The 15,525-nt window shown below is 56.8% G+C and overlaps 1 protein-coding gene across 3 annotated transcripts in view; it reads left to right on the forward strand.

Annotated features, from left to right (window-relative positions):
- CD82 (CD82 molecule) overlaps positions 1–15,525 on the forward strand; it is a 51,398-nt gene that overhangs the window by 22,836 nt on the left and 13,037 nt on the right. For 2 of the 3 annotated variants that reach the window (XM_036861199.1, XM_036861201.1), the window contains exons 2-5: positions 3,888–3,970; positions 9,081–9,153; positions 14,064–14,188; positions 14,344–14,418. In XM_036861199.1, coding sequence (XP_036717094.1) covers positions 3,908–3,970; positions 9,081–9,153; positions 14,064–14,188; positions 14,344–14,418 — 336 coding nt within the window. In that variant the 5' untranslated portion in view covers positions 3,888–3,907. Of the gene's footprint in view, positions 1–3,839; positions 3,971–9,080; positions 9,154–14,063; positions 14,189–14,343; positions 14,419–15,525 lie in introns of all 3 variants that reach the window. The other variant, XM_036861200.1, reaches the window with a different exon arrangement.

A 15,525-nucleotide genomic window follows, 5' to 3' on the forward strand; every position in this document is an offset into this window, starting at 1 on the left:
CCTCCATTTATTGAAAACCTACTTCATGCCAGGCATTTTACCCACATTATCTAATCTAATCTCTGGGCAAATCTGCCAGAAAGGTTTTATTTTCCTCTTCTCACAGATGAGTTAGTTGAGGTTCAGAGAGGTTAAGTCACTTGTCCAAGGTCACAGAGCTAGGAGGTGATAGAACATCATTCAAACCCAGGCAGTTTGATGCCAGAGCCCATCGCAGGAACTGCTCTAGTATCCAGTGCCATTGGAAGGAAGCAGAGGGGGAGGGCTCCTAACCAGCATGTGTGTTGGTGGGGAGCGTGTGGCCCTGATGGTGGTGACAAGGGTGGCTGGAGTAGGAGGTGTCCTGGAGGAGGTGGATGTCTGAGGTGTGTATTAAAGGATGAGCAGGAGTTAGTAAAATATTAGTAGTATAATAATTTCATTGTATAAACTGATTTGGCATAAAATTATGTATTTGGACAATTTAAATTGGAGTTGCTTAGAAATGGTCAGTTTACCTGCTATAGAGTATAACATAAAATCAGCACCTCCTTCCTACTGCTCACAGAGCTGTCAGTGACTGTTCCAGAACTTTCCAAATAAGATGTGCTTGCATCTCATTCCCTTGTTTTGTGGCTCTCCAGACATTCTCACAGGAAAGCATGGGCAGACCTTCTAGTATTTCTGTAGAGCACAATATTGGGAGACTCTCTCTTTGTTTAATTTCATGAGCAAGTGAAACGCTCACCCTTCACTCCTTCCACAAGTGCCGATAAAGACGCTTACCCAGCTCCAGCTCATCCAGCCCTGACTGTGCCAGGCGCTGATCTCACTTTTCTTTATAACACAGGGTTCAGTTGGGAAACGAGGCCCTGTGAGTCCTTGCTCTGTGGCTGTGCGTCGGCAGAGCTAGGATTCGAACCCTTGTCTAGGGATCCTGTGTCTTCTCTTTCCTGACTGTTCGATTCCTGCCACCCAGCTCATTCTCCCCCAAGATCCCGAGCTAATGGAAGTCCTGATCCTCGCCACCTTTTACAGACACTTGTGTGTGTACCATCTGATCCCCTGCCCCAGGGGCTGGCAAACTTCTTCCATAAAGGGCCAGGCAGTAAATGTTTTAGGCTTTGCGGGGCAGTGGTCTCTTGTCATAACCGGCCCACTCTGCTGTTGCCTGTGACAGCAGCTGTGGACAATACAGTTGGGTGCCAATACAACTTAACTTATTTATTTATTTTCCGTGTTACAAAATAGTCTTTTTATTTTTTCCCAACTATTTAAAAATGAAAAATCTGTTCTTAGCTTGCAAGCCGTACAGAATAGAGGCGGTGGGTTGGATTTGATCCACAGGCCCCAACTGGCTAATCCATGCCCTACACCAACCCTTATTCTTATTGTTGTGGATGAGGAGACTGAGGTTGAGGCCTCTCAGGGTGGGCGGGTGGAGCTAGAGCGTAACCCCAGGCCCTCTGAATCCGACTTTGGGGTCTCCTCGGGGCTTGGTGGTGGTTATGGGCTCCCTGAGGTTGATGCCAGCCCCCATCATGGGGCAACCTGGATACGTCGTCCCCAAACTGAGCTGACTCCCAGCCCTTCGTGGAACCGCCCATCTTCTGCCCAGTATGGACAGCATGTTCATCTCCTGCTCCCTGTTGCTGTGAGCGGGGAATGTCAACACTTGCGGGGCAGAAACACTTTGTATCCTGGATCTTGGCCAACAGGCCCTGGAGCCACCCACCCCGGGCTCTGATTCTCAGCCCCTTCTCTTCCCTCAGGTGATTCCCAGGTAGTCTCTGGGCCTGCCCTGATTGGCCAACCCACCTGCCAGTCATGGGGCTGCCTGGCTCTTGTGTTAGTGTCTGAACCCACCCAGCTGCCTCCTGGAGAGGAGGAGGCGGCCTAAGGGGCCAGGAGGACTGGGTCTGTCCTTGCTGGTCCATGTACTCGTGACCTTGGGCAAGCTCCTTCACCCCTCTGAGCTTTAGTTTGCTTGTAGGATGCTGAAGGGCTTTCTTTGCCCTACGCCTAGTACAATTTGTGTGAGTGACAAGAGGCCAGCAGGGTTGCCCGGAGAATCGGGAGATACCAGCCCAGCAGCCTCTGCCTCCTTGCCCACAAACCAGAGCTCCTTTGAGCAGTGACCTTGGTGCTCACCACCTACTCGGACAATGGAATCCCAGCCATCCCCAGAGACCCCTTTATACAGCCGTGGCCACTCCCCGGAAGGCAGCCCTTCACAGATCTTGACCTCGGGAGTTACCACTGCCTAACGAGCTATGTTTCTTGGGCACGTTACCTCATCTCTCTCTGAGGCTGTCCCCCCGTCCCATGCTCCCCAGGACAGGAAAACCTTCCTCACCTTCTGGGCAGGTCATGAGGATTAAAGGGATGACACGTGCCAGGGGCTGTCCAGAGCAGATGCTGTTGATGGGGAGGCCAGGTGTTCACTGTTGCCTAAGAACTGCCCCTTTCTGAGCACCCGCCACCCGGCAAGGCTGCCCTGGACACCCAGCCTGAGCGGAGGATGTGGGAGCCGCAGAGTGGAGACACTCCCTTGCCTGTGCAACGCTGCTGGCGGACATCAGTTGCCAAAGGACTGTTTCAACACTTCTCCAATTTCACAAGAATGCAGCCAGCGTCCCGCTCCTGGGGCACCCCGCTCAAATGCTGTGGTGGAGTTCTTCTGGGGAAATGATGATTTATCTATAAGCTGCTTGGGGCTGAGAGACTCAAGCAGGTCCCTGATAGGAAAGAAAAACAGGCGTCCTTTGGTGAGAGACTCTTTCCTCTCTTGCTGTTTCGCTCCGCGCCGGTTTACGAAGAGCCTGTGGTTGTCAGGCGCTGCGCTGGGAGGGGAGGGAGGAAACAATAGCTCTCCTTCTTGTGGACCATCCCCAGCAGGCCTTCCTGGGGCCAGGCCTGGGTTCAGGATCTCAGATCTCTGGATCTCCTGGCCCGGGGGGGCGGGGGGGAAGCCCTTGTTTTCTCCCCCTCTGGGCCTGGGGGAAGCCCCAGGTGGAGTTGCTGAGGCCGGACTTCCCTGGTTCTGAGTCACTGCTGTCCCCGCATTTCTCAGACCCAGGCCTTGGACCCTGGAGCCTGGATGAGTGTTCAGTCTCATCTCCCCACGTAGCACTTGAATCCCCCATAAGTCTTCGGTCAGATGTTGCTTCCATGCCACCTGTGACGGGGTGCTCTTTTCCAGGCAGTCTTTTCCTTCGTTGGAGGCTTTGCTTCATGCTGTGCCCCAATCTCCCCCTTAACTCCCCTACCCCGGTCACTGGAGGTGTAAAGTCGAAGCTGGGCTCCCACTTGGCAAAAATGATACGAGAAGGGTGAGGGGACCTCCGTGTGGACAGGGGAGAGTCACAAGGCTTAGGACTGCCGTTCACCCTTGCAGGAGGAAGAAGGGATAAAGCCCATGCCTTGGGCCCTCCGTTCCCTCTACTCAGTGGCCTGCTCCTCCCCACCCCCCAGCCCAGCTCTGCCCACACAGCTGCCCCAGTCCAGCTGTCTCGGCCCCAGCTGCCTGTGCTGGCTCCCTTAGCCCCGTGGGACCTGAGGGCTGTGGCCATTCCTGGGTTTTCTGGCCTCAGGGAGCCTGAGGGTCTCCTCCATAATTTTCCTCTAGGCTGAGCCCTGGTGGAGTGGCTGACCCGGACCCCAGCTGCCACCTACCACCCACACCCTGCTGCATGGCTTTGGGTCAGTCATCTAAGCTCTCTGGGCTTAGATCAGGTCCCCTGAAACAGGACCTGACCTTAGTACCTACCTCATGAGGTTGTTGGGAGGGTGAGCTGGGATGATTTGGGGCCGGTGGGTCTGGGGTACCCACCAGCATCGATTCCCTCTCCTCCCCCCAGCCCCCAGCCAGGTCCTGCCCTGCTCTGACCAACCTGCCTTCTCCCCAGGGAGCTCCTGGACCAGCACGATGGGGTCAGCCTGTATCAAAGTCACCAAGTACTTCCTCTTCCTCTTCAACTTGCTCTTCTTTGTAAGTATGACCCATGCTACCCAGATGCCTCCAAAAGAGATGCTCCTCCCGGGCACGTCCCAGTCCAAGACCCTCCAGCCTGGGGATGATGGTGGGGTGTGGCTGGGGTCAAGGGGCTGAGGCCAGACTGTTGGACATGGAAGCAGGTGGGAGCGGTGAGGAGATTCCCAGCGTTCCCAGCTGGCTGGATGGCAGAGCACTGGATGGCTCCCCCAGCCTTCCCCCCTCCTGGAGCGTCGAGGCCGCAGCACCCGGGCTATCAGGGCCGGAGGTGGAGGTGGGCGTGGGGAGAGGAGAACCCCCGGGGCATCCCCTGACTCCTCATCAGGAAGTTGTAGGGGGAGCCTCTGGGATCTTTCTCGTCCTATCCCGACTCCCCATCCTCCTCCGCCGGCTCTGAAGAATTTGCCTGTTACAGGTCTGGGTCTCAACTGCCCCCATCACACTCCCGCCTACACAGTGGGGGGTGTCCCTCGAGCTCCCAGAGGGTGGGCAAGAGGAGGCTGGGCTCTGGGCCAGGGTGAGGACACAGTGGCCCTTCCCCAGACCCATCCTGGCAGGCCTCACCCAGTCATGAGCCCCGGGGCCGCCCAGCTATAAGCTCTGTGCACATCTGGAGCTGCTTTTCCTGGGGCCCCAATTTTCCTCTCTGGTTTGGCAAGGCAGACTCCTGCCTTGGAGTTGCCAAGATGATGGAATGAGTGTGTGTGTGTGTGTGCGTGTGTGTGTGTGTGAGATATATGTGTGTGAGTATATGTGAGGTTATGTGTGAGTGTGTGTGTGTGTGTATGTGTGAGTGTATATGGGTGTGGGGGTGTGAGCGAGTGTGTGTGTGAGTGTATGAGTGTGCATGTGTGAGAGTGTGAGTGTGTGTGATGGGGGTGGGGCTGTGGGGAGAGTGGCCTGGAGAGACCTTCAAAGGAGTGCTGCTGGGGACTGTGGCCTCTCATGGTGTTGGTTCACCCTATACTGTTAAAAACATCAGATTTTTTAATAGGATATTTATTATGATTCAATTTTATTTTTAAAAATGTACACATACATGAATATTTTTGAGAGGAGAAGAAAATACCTCCGAATGTTAGTGTTGGGATTCCTGGGAATTTGGGTTTTATTCTTTTTGCTTCTGTGCAGTTTCCAAATTTTCTACAACAGACATGAGTTTCTCGTAGAAAAAAAAAAGTTTTACATTACAAGTTACATAGGATTATAGAAAGTTTGGAAAATAAAGAATCTAAACTCCCCCTCATAACTTTAACCCAACACACGGATACTTACAAGTATGCTCCTGGCACACACAAGTACGCCCACGTGCACACACACACACAAACACACACACGCACATGCACGTGGACAGCCCTGTTGTTGCTTGCCCTACTGGTCGTCCACCTTGGCTCCGGCCCCAGCTCCCCCCTCAAGGATGGCGCTGGGGCCCCACTGCAGCTCCAGCCCTCCACTGACGACAGCCGGGCCTGGGCACCTGGGTTTCCCAGCTTGGAGGTCAGGTCCCTCCCAGCTGGGCCAGGCTTCTGGAGAAAAGCGGCTGCCCACACAGGCACGCCTTTCCTGGCAGGCACTTGGCTCCCAGGCTGAAGTCCAGCTTTAAGGGCCAGCTGGCCAGAGTGGGGTGGGGAGTGTGGGAGCCCTGTGGTTCTGTCCCTGGGGCTCTAGGGACTGGAGGGAGGAGTCTGGGCTATAGCCTAGGAGGTGGCAGGGCTTGGGGTTCAAGGGCACAGACACCCCCTCTCCTCCCATGCAGTGAGAGGGAGGGAGGTAGAGACTTCATGGAGAAAGGGAGAGGGGTTGATGGTTTGGGGCCAAGGTGTCCCTTCCTCTCCCAGTCTCCCCTATGGAGCCGGAGCCTAGAAGAGCTTCCCTTGGACCCGAGCTCTGGGGACTGGTCTCGCTTGGCCTCCTCCCAGCCACTCCAGGGCCCTGGGGGGCAGGTGTTCACTCCCTGTGTGCTGGGGCCCAGGACGGGGCCCATCATGATGGTGGTGGAGGGGATGTAGTGGGGGAGAGGGGAAGCTTTTATTATAGGAGGGTGAGAGGGAAAGGAGAGAGTGAGAGGAGACAGTGTGTGTGTGTGTGTGTGTGTGTGTGTGTGTTCATTCACAAATACTTATCCACCAAATGTGTATTTGACACCCCTGTGTATTCAGACCCCGTCCTGGGTGCCAGCTAGACATTCACCAGCAGAAGAGCCGTGATTTCTTCACTCACAGGGCTTATGTTCTGGGGGGTGATGGGCTTCGATCAAATGCTTACTCAAATGGATGATAAAATTGCAGTTGTAGGAGGTCTTGGGAATGAAGGATATGGCCCCTAAGAGAGAGCAGATAATAAGGCACTTGACCTTGTCAGGGTGGTCAGCAAGAGCTGCCTGGAATTGTGCGTGAGGCTGGGGAGAGCGGGGTCCCGGCGGCAGGAGCGGAAGTCCAGCACAGGGGGAGTGGGCCAGACCGTGCCTCTCCGGGGCTTGGGCCGCGTAGCCCTTCCAGGAAGGATCTGGGTCTTTGTTTCATGCACAGTGGGAGGCGGTTACATGATTGAACTCGTGGTCTGGCAGAATCACTCTGGTTGCCGTGTGTGTTCATGCATGCGCTCGGGTACACATGTACATCCTCGCCTTCACTCCCTCCGGACCCCAAACTCCCCAGAAAATTGCCCTGTTGTCAGCTTTTCTCAGATCCTAGGAGACTCTGAGGCCATGGCTGCCGTGGCCGTTCTGGGGGTAGGACGCTGGCTGTGAGACTCCTGGCTCCTGTCGGGAGATTCTGGTGGGTCTGGGCGGGGGGGGGGGGGGGGTTAATGTGGGGTGCGTCCCGCGGCCCCAGTCGTGGTTCACAGAGAAAGGGGGTTTCGGGGTTCCTCCCCGAGTCTGGTCGGCCCCCTGCCCTGGCCTCGTTTCTGGCTGACCCTTGGCCTGGCGCTGATCCAGCCGTACCTGGCGCTCAGGCCACAGTCATCAGACGTGCAGGGCAGCTGAAATGGCAGCGCCAGGTACTTCGCTCCCTGGGTTCCAGGAGGCGAGCCGAGGAGCTTGGCCGGGCAGTCTGGGATTTTACTCTCTTTGGGATTATATTTGCCCGGAGGGAATTTTCTGCCCTGTCTTGAATTCTCTACTTGGGAGGACTGTTCTCCCTGCAGCCCTGCCCCGTGAGCGCAGGAGGTGAGCAGACAGGGGCTCCGCCACGTGGGTCTGAGGTGGCAGGGGCAGACCACGGGCCAGCTGTGCTGTGAGGTGTGAGGCTGGGGTGAGCAGGGGTTCAGGAGTCTTTGGGAACCTAACTGCCAGGTCCTGTAGAGCCCACCTTCCTCCCAGCAAGCTGTGTAGTCTGAGGTGCCCCCACTTGCGGGTGGGCACTTCCTCTCCCCAGGGACTGGCTTTCTAGGCTAAGGCCCGGGACAGACCCGAAGTATCCCTGCAGCTGATGTGCCACCATCTGGCGTAGCTGTATAGTCAGACCTGACTTGGAGCCCCTGATGAGTGAATTGGGTGACCTCGGGTGAGGTTAGGACCTCAGTTTCCCCATCTGTCAAGTGAGGACAATAACAGGGCCCATCTGACAAGGAGAGAGGAGGGGACAAGTGAGTTGCTGGGGACAAATGCGGGGAGGTCCTCGTGCCTTCCTCTTCCTTGTCGTCAGCTGCTGTCGTCTTTAAGGAACCTGGGCCAGGGTGAGGCGAGTGAGGCACTCACTTTGGGATCAGAAACAGCACGGCACTGCATCACATCGGGGCCCCGCTCCTTTTCAAAAGGAAAAATCAGGAACACCAAGCCTGTCTTTATGTAAAAGCTTGATATTTTGTTCATCGTGATGGATTTTTTTTCCCCATTAATTTTCATTTCTTAAAAATGATTGCCATAAACTCATTTATCTTGGTTCCTGAGTGTTTTTGGTGTCCCCTGAATTTTCACATGTGAGGCAAATGCCCCATTCACCTTACCCAGCGTCCCAGCTCTGGATTTTAAGATCTATAGAGCAAGGCTGATAAACCCCTGGGACCGAGCGGCTCATCCCAGGCTGAGGGCTTTATCAGTAGCTGCTGCGCTTGCACCTGAGCTTCCGGGATGATGGCTGAGGCAGGGACCCAGGGCTGGTAGTAAAGGTGGGTGGTGACATGCTGGGACCCTGAAGGTGGGTTATCCCCCAGGTAGACCCAGGCCAGGCCCCAGGGAAAGGCCAAACTTATGGGGTGATGCAAGCTTCCCCACCTCCATCCCCTCAAGGGAATCTGTGCTTTTGCCCAGACTACAGGCCCTTCCCCAGCCTTGGCTGGCTTAATGGGATCTTGCTGGGCTGATCCTGGCTGGGGGAGGTGGGCTCCAGTTGTGGGTCTGCCCCCTGGTGGAGGGAAGAGAGGCAGGGAATACCTGGGCCTATGCCAGCCACCCCACCCCGTCCCCACCACCATTCATTTGCTTTTCTAATCCTGCCTTTACACAGTTTGGTTCATGAACTCACTCATCCGCGGGGCCCTCAGCACCTGGTGCGCCCAGGCCCACAGAGCTGCATGCAACCCAGCCCTGCCCTCAGGGAGCTCACAGTCTAGCCAGAGAGACAGGCGGCAGAGTTAAACCCAGAGGGAAAGGCTATTAAAGAAAGGCTATTAAAGAAGGGTCCCACGGAGGTTGCCACACAGTAGAGGCCCCTTAGTCTGCCTGGGGGTCAGGAAGCCTCCTGCGGAAGATGGCCTTGGAGCCGAGAGATCTGGAAGACGGGTTGGGCTCTGACGGTCATGTCCCTTGAGGGTTTCCCCACCCTGAGCCTGGCTTGTTGGGGAAGCTCCCAGCCCCCAGGCTGGGGCAGGGCCAGGAGGTAAGTAGGAGGGTACCCCTGGCAGGAGGCTGCACCCCCAGAGCCGGTATGCTCAGGTTGACCACGCGTGGGCATAGGGTAGGGGAGAGGGGAGGCAAGAGGGCCTCCGCACTCGTGGCCCTGCTGTCTGGGTTGCTGGAATTGGCTGGACTTGAGGTGCGGGGCCTGAGGCCACCCTGACATCCCTGGGCTGGACAGGGATGGAGGCAGCTCCCCTGTGTCCCCCAGGCCAGGCTGCAGGGGCAGCTGGGAGCGGCCCCCCACTAACTGCCCCTTTCTCCTTCCAGGTCCTGGGGGCGGTGATCCTGGGCTTCGGGGTGTGGATCCTGGCCGACAGGAGCAGTTTCATCTCTGTCCTGCGTAAGGACCCCTCTGCGCCGCCTGCCCCAGCTGCCTCTGAAAGGGGGCCGGGGCAGCAGGCAGGGCTGCTCCCACAAGTACTTGAACCTCAACACCGGTCCCTTTTCCAGCTGCCCTCAGGGCCTTGCTTAGGTCCTGCATGCTGACCATTCCGCCTTGGGCCTCGCCCAGGTCCTGCATGCTGACCGCTCCGCCTTGGGCCTCTCTGCAGGGCTTTCCAGAAGGAATTTTCTCTCGCTCCCCAAACAAAGCTGCTGTTGTCTGGAGAACACTGGGTGGGGGATGAGAGAGGCTTGTTCTCCATCCTGGCCCCCTCCCTCTGCCCTGACCTGAGAAAGCCTCTTACATCCTCAGTTCTTCCATTTGCCTGCTCAGCAAAACATGGCCAACAGCCCCTCCCCTTCCTAGTTCAGAAAAAGGGCCAGGAATGGCAGATCGTCAAGTATGCGTGAAGCGCCTACTGCGTGCCTGGCACCAACCAGGTGGGTCAGGCAAGTGTGCTGACGAGGAGGTGCCGGGCCCAGTGTCTATCGTTTGTGGTCATGATGTGCCAGGCATGGGGCCAAGCATTTGGCGTAGATAAACTGTCTTAATCTCACAACAGCCCTGTGCAGTAGGAACTTCCTGCCTTACAAATGAAGAAATGAGGCTCAGAGAAGTAATGTCCCTCGCTCAAGTTCACCCAGCCTCTGAGTGATAGGTGTGGGACTCGAACCCCCAGAGCTTTGGTCCTAAATGCTGCACATGGTAGGGGAAGCCCCTTGTCTCACTCTTGAAGCTGGAGGAAAAGAAGCCCGATGATGATGATGAGAGGCCTTTCTGATCTACTCACAGTCACCTCCAGGAAGGCTGCCAGGCTTGCTGCGCTAGCCTCTAGTGGACACGTCCTGAGGAGGGAGGGAAGCAGGGCAGAGCACAGAGATGCCACTCCCCTCAGCAAGTGCGACCTTGGCTCACTTCCCCTCCCAGCAGCTGCCCTGCCTGAGGCAGCAGGTTTGGACTCTGGCCGGTGACAGCTGCTTGATTTGAATGAAACGGAACCAGGCTAGGATGGGTGATGGAGGGGCCCTGGGGGCTAGGCCTCCCCTCACACACGAAGGGAAGCAAGGATGATCCGCCCTCCAGCCACTTCCGTTGCCGTCTGGGGCTGTCAGTCCTGACTCCTGCTCGGGGCGGGGGGGGGGGGGGGGGGCAGGGGGGTGGTGGGCACGGGCTGCTCCTCATTCTGGGGCTAAGGTTTAGGTTTCCAGCCCCACGCCCTCCCCCCATGCGACACATCCTCCTTGGCCCTGCTCGGCCCAGGCTCCTGCTTCCTGGGCTGTGGCCCACACCCAGCGGGCATTGCATCTCGGAGCAAAGTCTCAAGGCCCAGCCCGCCCACTGCATTTTTGCCCTCTGCACCCCGACTGGGGCTCCGGGGACCTCCTGCTGCTCCTCCCTGTTCGGGGCTGAGAATCTCAAGCTGGCCAAGCTTTAGAGGCCCCCTGGATGCACCCGAGTGCTTTTACAAATACCAAGGCCTCGCCCCACCCTAAGGGATCTGACTCCAGATCAGCACTGAGGTTTTTAAGAATCTTCCCAGGGGTTCCCCGGGCAGCCAGAGTTCCAAAACCCCAATCTGCTAGCCCGGTCACTATACCCTTGGGTAAACTGAGGCTCAGAGAAGGGGAGGAAAAAGACTTGCTAAGAGTCACACAGCAAGTGAGGGTCAGAACTGGGAACCCAGGGCCTATTGTGTGCCAGGCCTGCGTGACACGGCTCTTCCCTTACCAACTGAATCCTCTCCGTGAGTCCGTGGGGCTAGGCATTACTAACCCCATTTTACAATGGAGGAAATGGAAGGGAAGGGGAGGAACTTGTCCAAGGGGACACACACAGCTAGAGGGTGAGGGAGCTGGGACGTGAACCAGGGGGCATGGCTCCTGAGCCCCCATCCCCTGTACCACAGGGCTCCGCAGCACGCCACGCATGCACACCGTAACGAGCGGAAGCAAGCACAGTGGTTAAGAGCACAAACCGTGGACCTGGGCAGCCACGGTTCCCATCCTGGCTCTGCTCTCTACTGGCTGTGTGATCCTGGGCAAGTTACTCCACCCTCTGTGTCTCCTCATCTGTGAAATGCAGACAGTAATAGACAGTATGGCATAAGGCTATCGTGAGAAATGAGGCGAGTTAATATGTGAAGAGAGTTTAGAACAGTTTCTAGTAAGTAGTAAACCCTACGTAAGTGATTGTTAAATTAGTTTATAATACCATCTGAACCTTAGGACATCTTTAAGAAGTAGGAATTAGTTTTATTTCACGGAGCCAAAAATAGAGGCCCAGAAAATGGCTTGCCCGGGGTCAGAGCCTGTTAGCAGCAAAGCTGGGATGAAGTGACACCCTCTTCTCGTGCTCCTCAGTCACTTTCAGTTTGGGCCACTTCCTCCCCACCTCGCTGGTACCTCCGAGGCCCGATAAAACCAGGAAGATGCTGGTCTTGGTACACAGTGGGCGGGCTACCCCACTCCTTCCTAAGTCAGGTTGCTCAGATCAGGGCCAGCCTGAGACCCAGGAGGCCAGGGACTGGTATTGATGAAATTTTCTGAGAAAAGAGAGACGCCACACCGCAGCTTGGCTGGCCTCCCAAGAGAAGGACCCGACTGGGGGGGTCTCAGCCTCCAGCCTTGCCCCTTGGGCCCCATCTGCGGCCTCTTGCCTGCTCTGGGCCTCTGGGCCCTTACAGACAGATCAGGGTGCAGATCCACCCTCATTGGGCCACGGCAGAAATTCAGCAGGATGGTTTGGATAAAGGGCCTTTTTCAGGGCTGGCACACAGTGCATTTCCAGGAAGTGCCACTTGCTTTTTGATGGGGGGAGTATTTGCTGGGAGGGCTTGTTGGAACCCAAACCCAGGAAGTTTAAGAAAAGCAAATTTTGATGGCCTTCCGCTGCTGTTGTTGTTGGCTGAGAGCCACGGTGCTGAGGGCCTGGAGTAAAAAGGAAGCCCCCTCACTCACCCCCTCGGGGCCTCTGTCCGGCTCCTGGGGACTCCTGTGAGGACCTGAGCGGGGGCCTCCCTGCCCTGGTGCCTGAGAGTGGAGTGGTCTGGCCAGGGCTTTTCCTGAGCTCCAGAACATTCTGTCTGTGCCCAGGAAGTGGATGGAGCTGGATCACACTCTCCTACCCACCCACACTCCAACTTTGTCGTTATTCCTTAAGGGCCCTAACGCCCCCTCCGTGGTCGAGGTGGGGATCTCAGCCCCTCTGAGGTGCCCCCAGGAAATGGTGGTCAGTCAGCCTATTGACGGGCAACTGTGGCAGCCCTGGCTGTGCCCGAGTCATCAGGGAAGCACATTCAACATGCAGATTCCAGACCGTCTCCTGGAAAGTCTGCCTGGCTCTGACAGACCCGGGAGTCTGCATCCCTGAGACGTCCTCCTGATCTGCTGAGGCTCTCCGGGATGTTCTGCACCTTTCTGGAAACACCCCACACCCTGAGAGTGCCGCGCCAGCCTCCCGGGAGTGCCTGGGCTGTCAGGGGAGAGAGCCCGCAGTGCCCTGCCTGCCGGGGGGCGTGTCCACCCTGGTCCTCCTAGCGTGTCACAGCCTCAGGGTAGAGGGGACCCCACACATCCCACACCGGGGAGCTGGAGAAGGACATGAGCTTCTCCCTGTGTGATCGATTGGGATTCTCGGGAAATGCTGGTCAAGTGCCCCGACGAAACTTCTGACCTCCACCTACCCGGGGGCTCTGTCATTGCCTTTAGGCCCCTGTCTCTCCGCCTCAGGCGTGTCGCCTGTCAGACTCCTCTCTCACTCACACTGATCCATTCTTTCTCACCTTCTTTTTATTTTTCAAACACGCTGCGCTTACTCCTTCCTCAGGCCTTTGCACCTGCTGTTCCCACTGCCTGGAATGCTTTTCCTCAGATCTTCGCTCAGCTGACTTCTTCATTTTCACCTGAGCGATCATGTCACCTGCTCAGACCAGCCTTCCCCAACCACCCCGGCCCCTCCCTGCCCATGTCCTTGACCTTAGCCGGCTTCAGTAGCTTCCCGACCCTTCACACAACCAGAAGATCCACTCCTCACCCCACCAGCTTCATGGCGTGGGGCCCTCGGCAGGCTGACGGCTGTACCCCCAGCAGGCGGCACAGCGCCTGGCATACGGTGGGCCCCTGGTAAATCTTTGGGGGCTGAACACATGAATGAGTGTCACGCCTGTGTCAGTACACGTGCCCGGTGCTTCAGTGCAAAGAGTGTGGCACTGGGGGTTTGCCTATCTCCAAATCCCAGCTCTGGCCCATGCTGGTGTGCCTCTCTCAGCCTCAGTTTTCTCATCTGTGAGATGGCCATGCTGGTCCCTACCGGGTAGAGTTCTGGCAGAGGGGAGACGGCACATGTGAAGCCCCTGAGGCATAGGGAGTGGGCAAGGGAGGCCGGCATTTGTTCACGGACAAGGAGGAAGGCAGGCCCTCAGCGTCTGGGGCCTCAGCGGAGCCTGCCAGACTGTGGTTCGTTAATTCAACAGTTATTCATACAGCACTTTGCTGTGCCAGACACAGTTCTGGGGGCAGGGGCTTCAGCAGGGACCAGAGTCCCTGCCTTCGTGCAGCTCACAGGCTTGTGGAGGCAGCAGACAATGAGCAAGATAGGCCAGTAGAACGAGAGTCTTTTCAATCCTGGTAAGTGCTAAGGAGAAAAACTAAAGCGGGGACGGGTGGGAGGTGGGGATAGGATAGATGGGGGTGGGGCGCACATCTAGGGGAGGCGGCTTCCAAAGCTGGTGAAGGAGTAGGCTTCCGGCTGGATGGCTGACCCCGGTGCCCTGACCCCAAGGCAGGGATTTGGTAGCAGCCCTGCCCCGGTTTTGTACTTAATAAGGGCGAGATAGGCAGGCTGAATCGGATGCCCTTGTCCACCCGCAGAGACCTCGTCCACCTCGCTCAAGGCGGGGGCCTATGTCTTCATCGGCGTGGGGGGCTTCACCATGCTCATGGGCTTCCTGGGCTGCATTGGTGCTGTCAATGAGGTCCGCTGCCTGCTGGGGATGGTGAGTATGGTCCTCCACCACCGCCCACCCAGCCCGCCTCATCCCGCCCAGAGGGGCCTGAGTACTGCCCCGGCCCAGCCTGGGTGAGGGCGTCTGAGGCGCGTAGGACTTGGTGGGAGCCCCCAGCTGACTCTGTGCCTGCTCTGTGTTCCCAGTACTTTGCCTTCCTCCTCCTGATCCTCATCGCCCAGGTGACTGCTGGGGTCTTATTCTACTTCAACATGGGCAAGGTAAGCACCCCCTCGTCCCCACCCCCCGACCTGGGCTGGACCAGCCACGCGGGGTTGGGGGCAGGGTTGGCCTGGGGATGGGGGCTGGACAAGAGGCCTCTTAGTTGTCACAGAGAAACCCATAGGTGGGGAATTTCCTGGCGGTGCAGTGGTTAGGACTCCACACTTTCACGGCCAAGGGTGCGGGTTCAATCCCTGGTCAGGGAACTAGGACCCCGCAAGCCATGCGTTGCAGCCGAAAAAAAAAAAGAACCGGAAACCCATAGGTGCCAGGTCAGCCTCCCAGGCCTCCAGCTCCCTGTGGTCACATGGCAGAATATTAGAGGAGAGGACAGTACAGGTCGGTGGAGTCGCTGCTGGGCCCAAATCTTGGCTCGATCCCACCACTTTCTAGCTGTGTGGCCGTGGGCAAGCTGCTTTCCTCTCTGTGCCTGTTTCATCTTCTGTAAACTGGGGACATTAGTAAATTTAACTCTCGGGGTTTCTGTGATGATTCAGTGAGATGATCTTTATCTCAGCAAAACACTTAGCACAGTTCTCGGCACCTCATCCACAGATGAGGCCCAGGGAGGAGACCGTCAATGAAAACATTATTCCCGTGTCAGAGGGAAGACACTCAGCGTTGAGGAGTAAAAAATCAGACATACTGGGGATTCAACTCTAAGGACATTTGTTGTTGACTTAACCAGAAGTCAGGTTTGGAAGCTCAGAGGCCCTGGTTCTGGCTGTCTGTACAGCATCCTTATTGCGACGGCTTTCCTTCATCTTGCCACTCACCTCATGGCCACGAGATGGCTGCCACAGCACCAGGTACAACATCTGTGCTGCTGTGGCCTGAAGAAAGGGAGTGGGGTAGTGCCAGCCATGGCCACCCCTTTTATCAGAAAAGCAAGCCTCCCAACAGTCTCCCCCAGTCTGGGTTATTAAGACACCCCTAGCTTCAAGGGAGGCTGAGAAAGTGAGTATCCAGCCTTCAGGCTCTAAAGACAGAGACATAAGAGAGAAGGGAGCTGGCGATGGCTATTGGGCCTGCCAGTCGACTGTGGCTGTCACAGTTATCATTGTGGAGCACCTACTCCGTGCACGTGGTATTTTCTAGAAGCTTTA

The sequence above is a fragment of the Balaenoptera musculus genome, chromosome 8 (genome assembly GCF_009873245.2).
Source record: "Balaenoptera musculus isolate JJ_BM4_2016_0621 chromosome 8, mBalMus1.pri.v3, whole genome shotgun sequence".
Taxonomy (NCBI): Eukaryota; Metazoa; Chordata; class Mammalia; order Artiodactyla; family Balaenopteridae; genus Balaenoptera; species Balaenoptera musculus.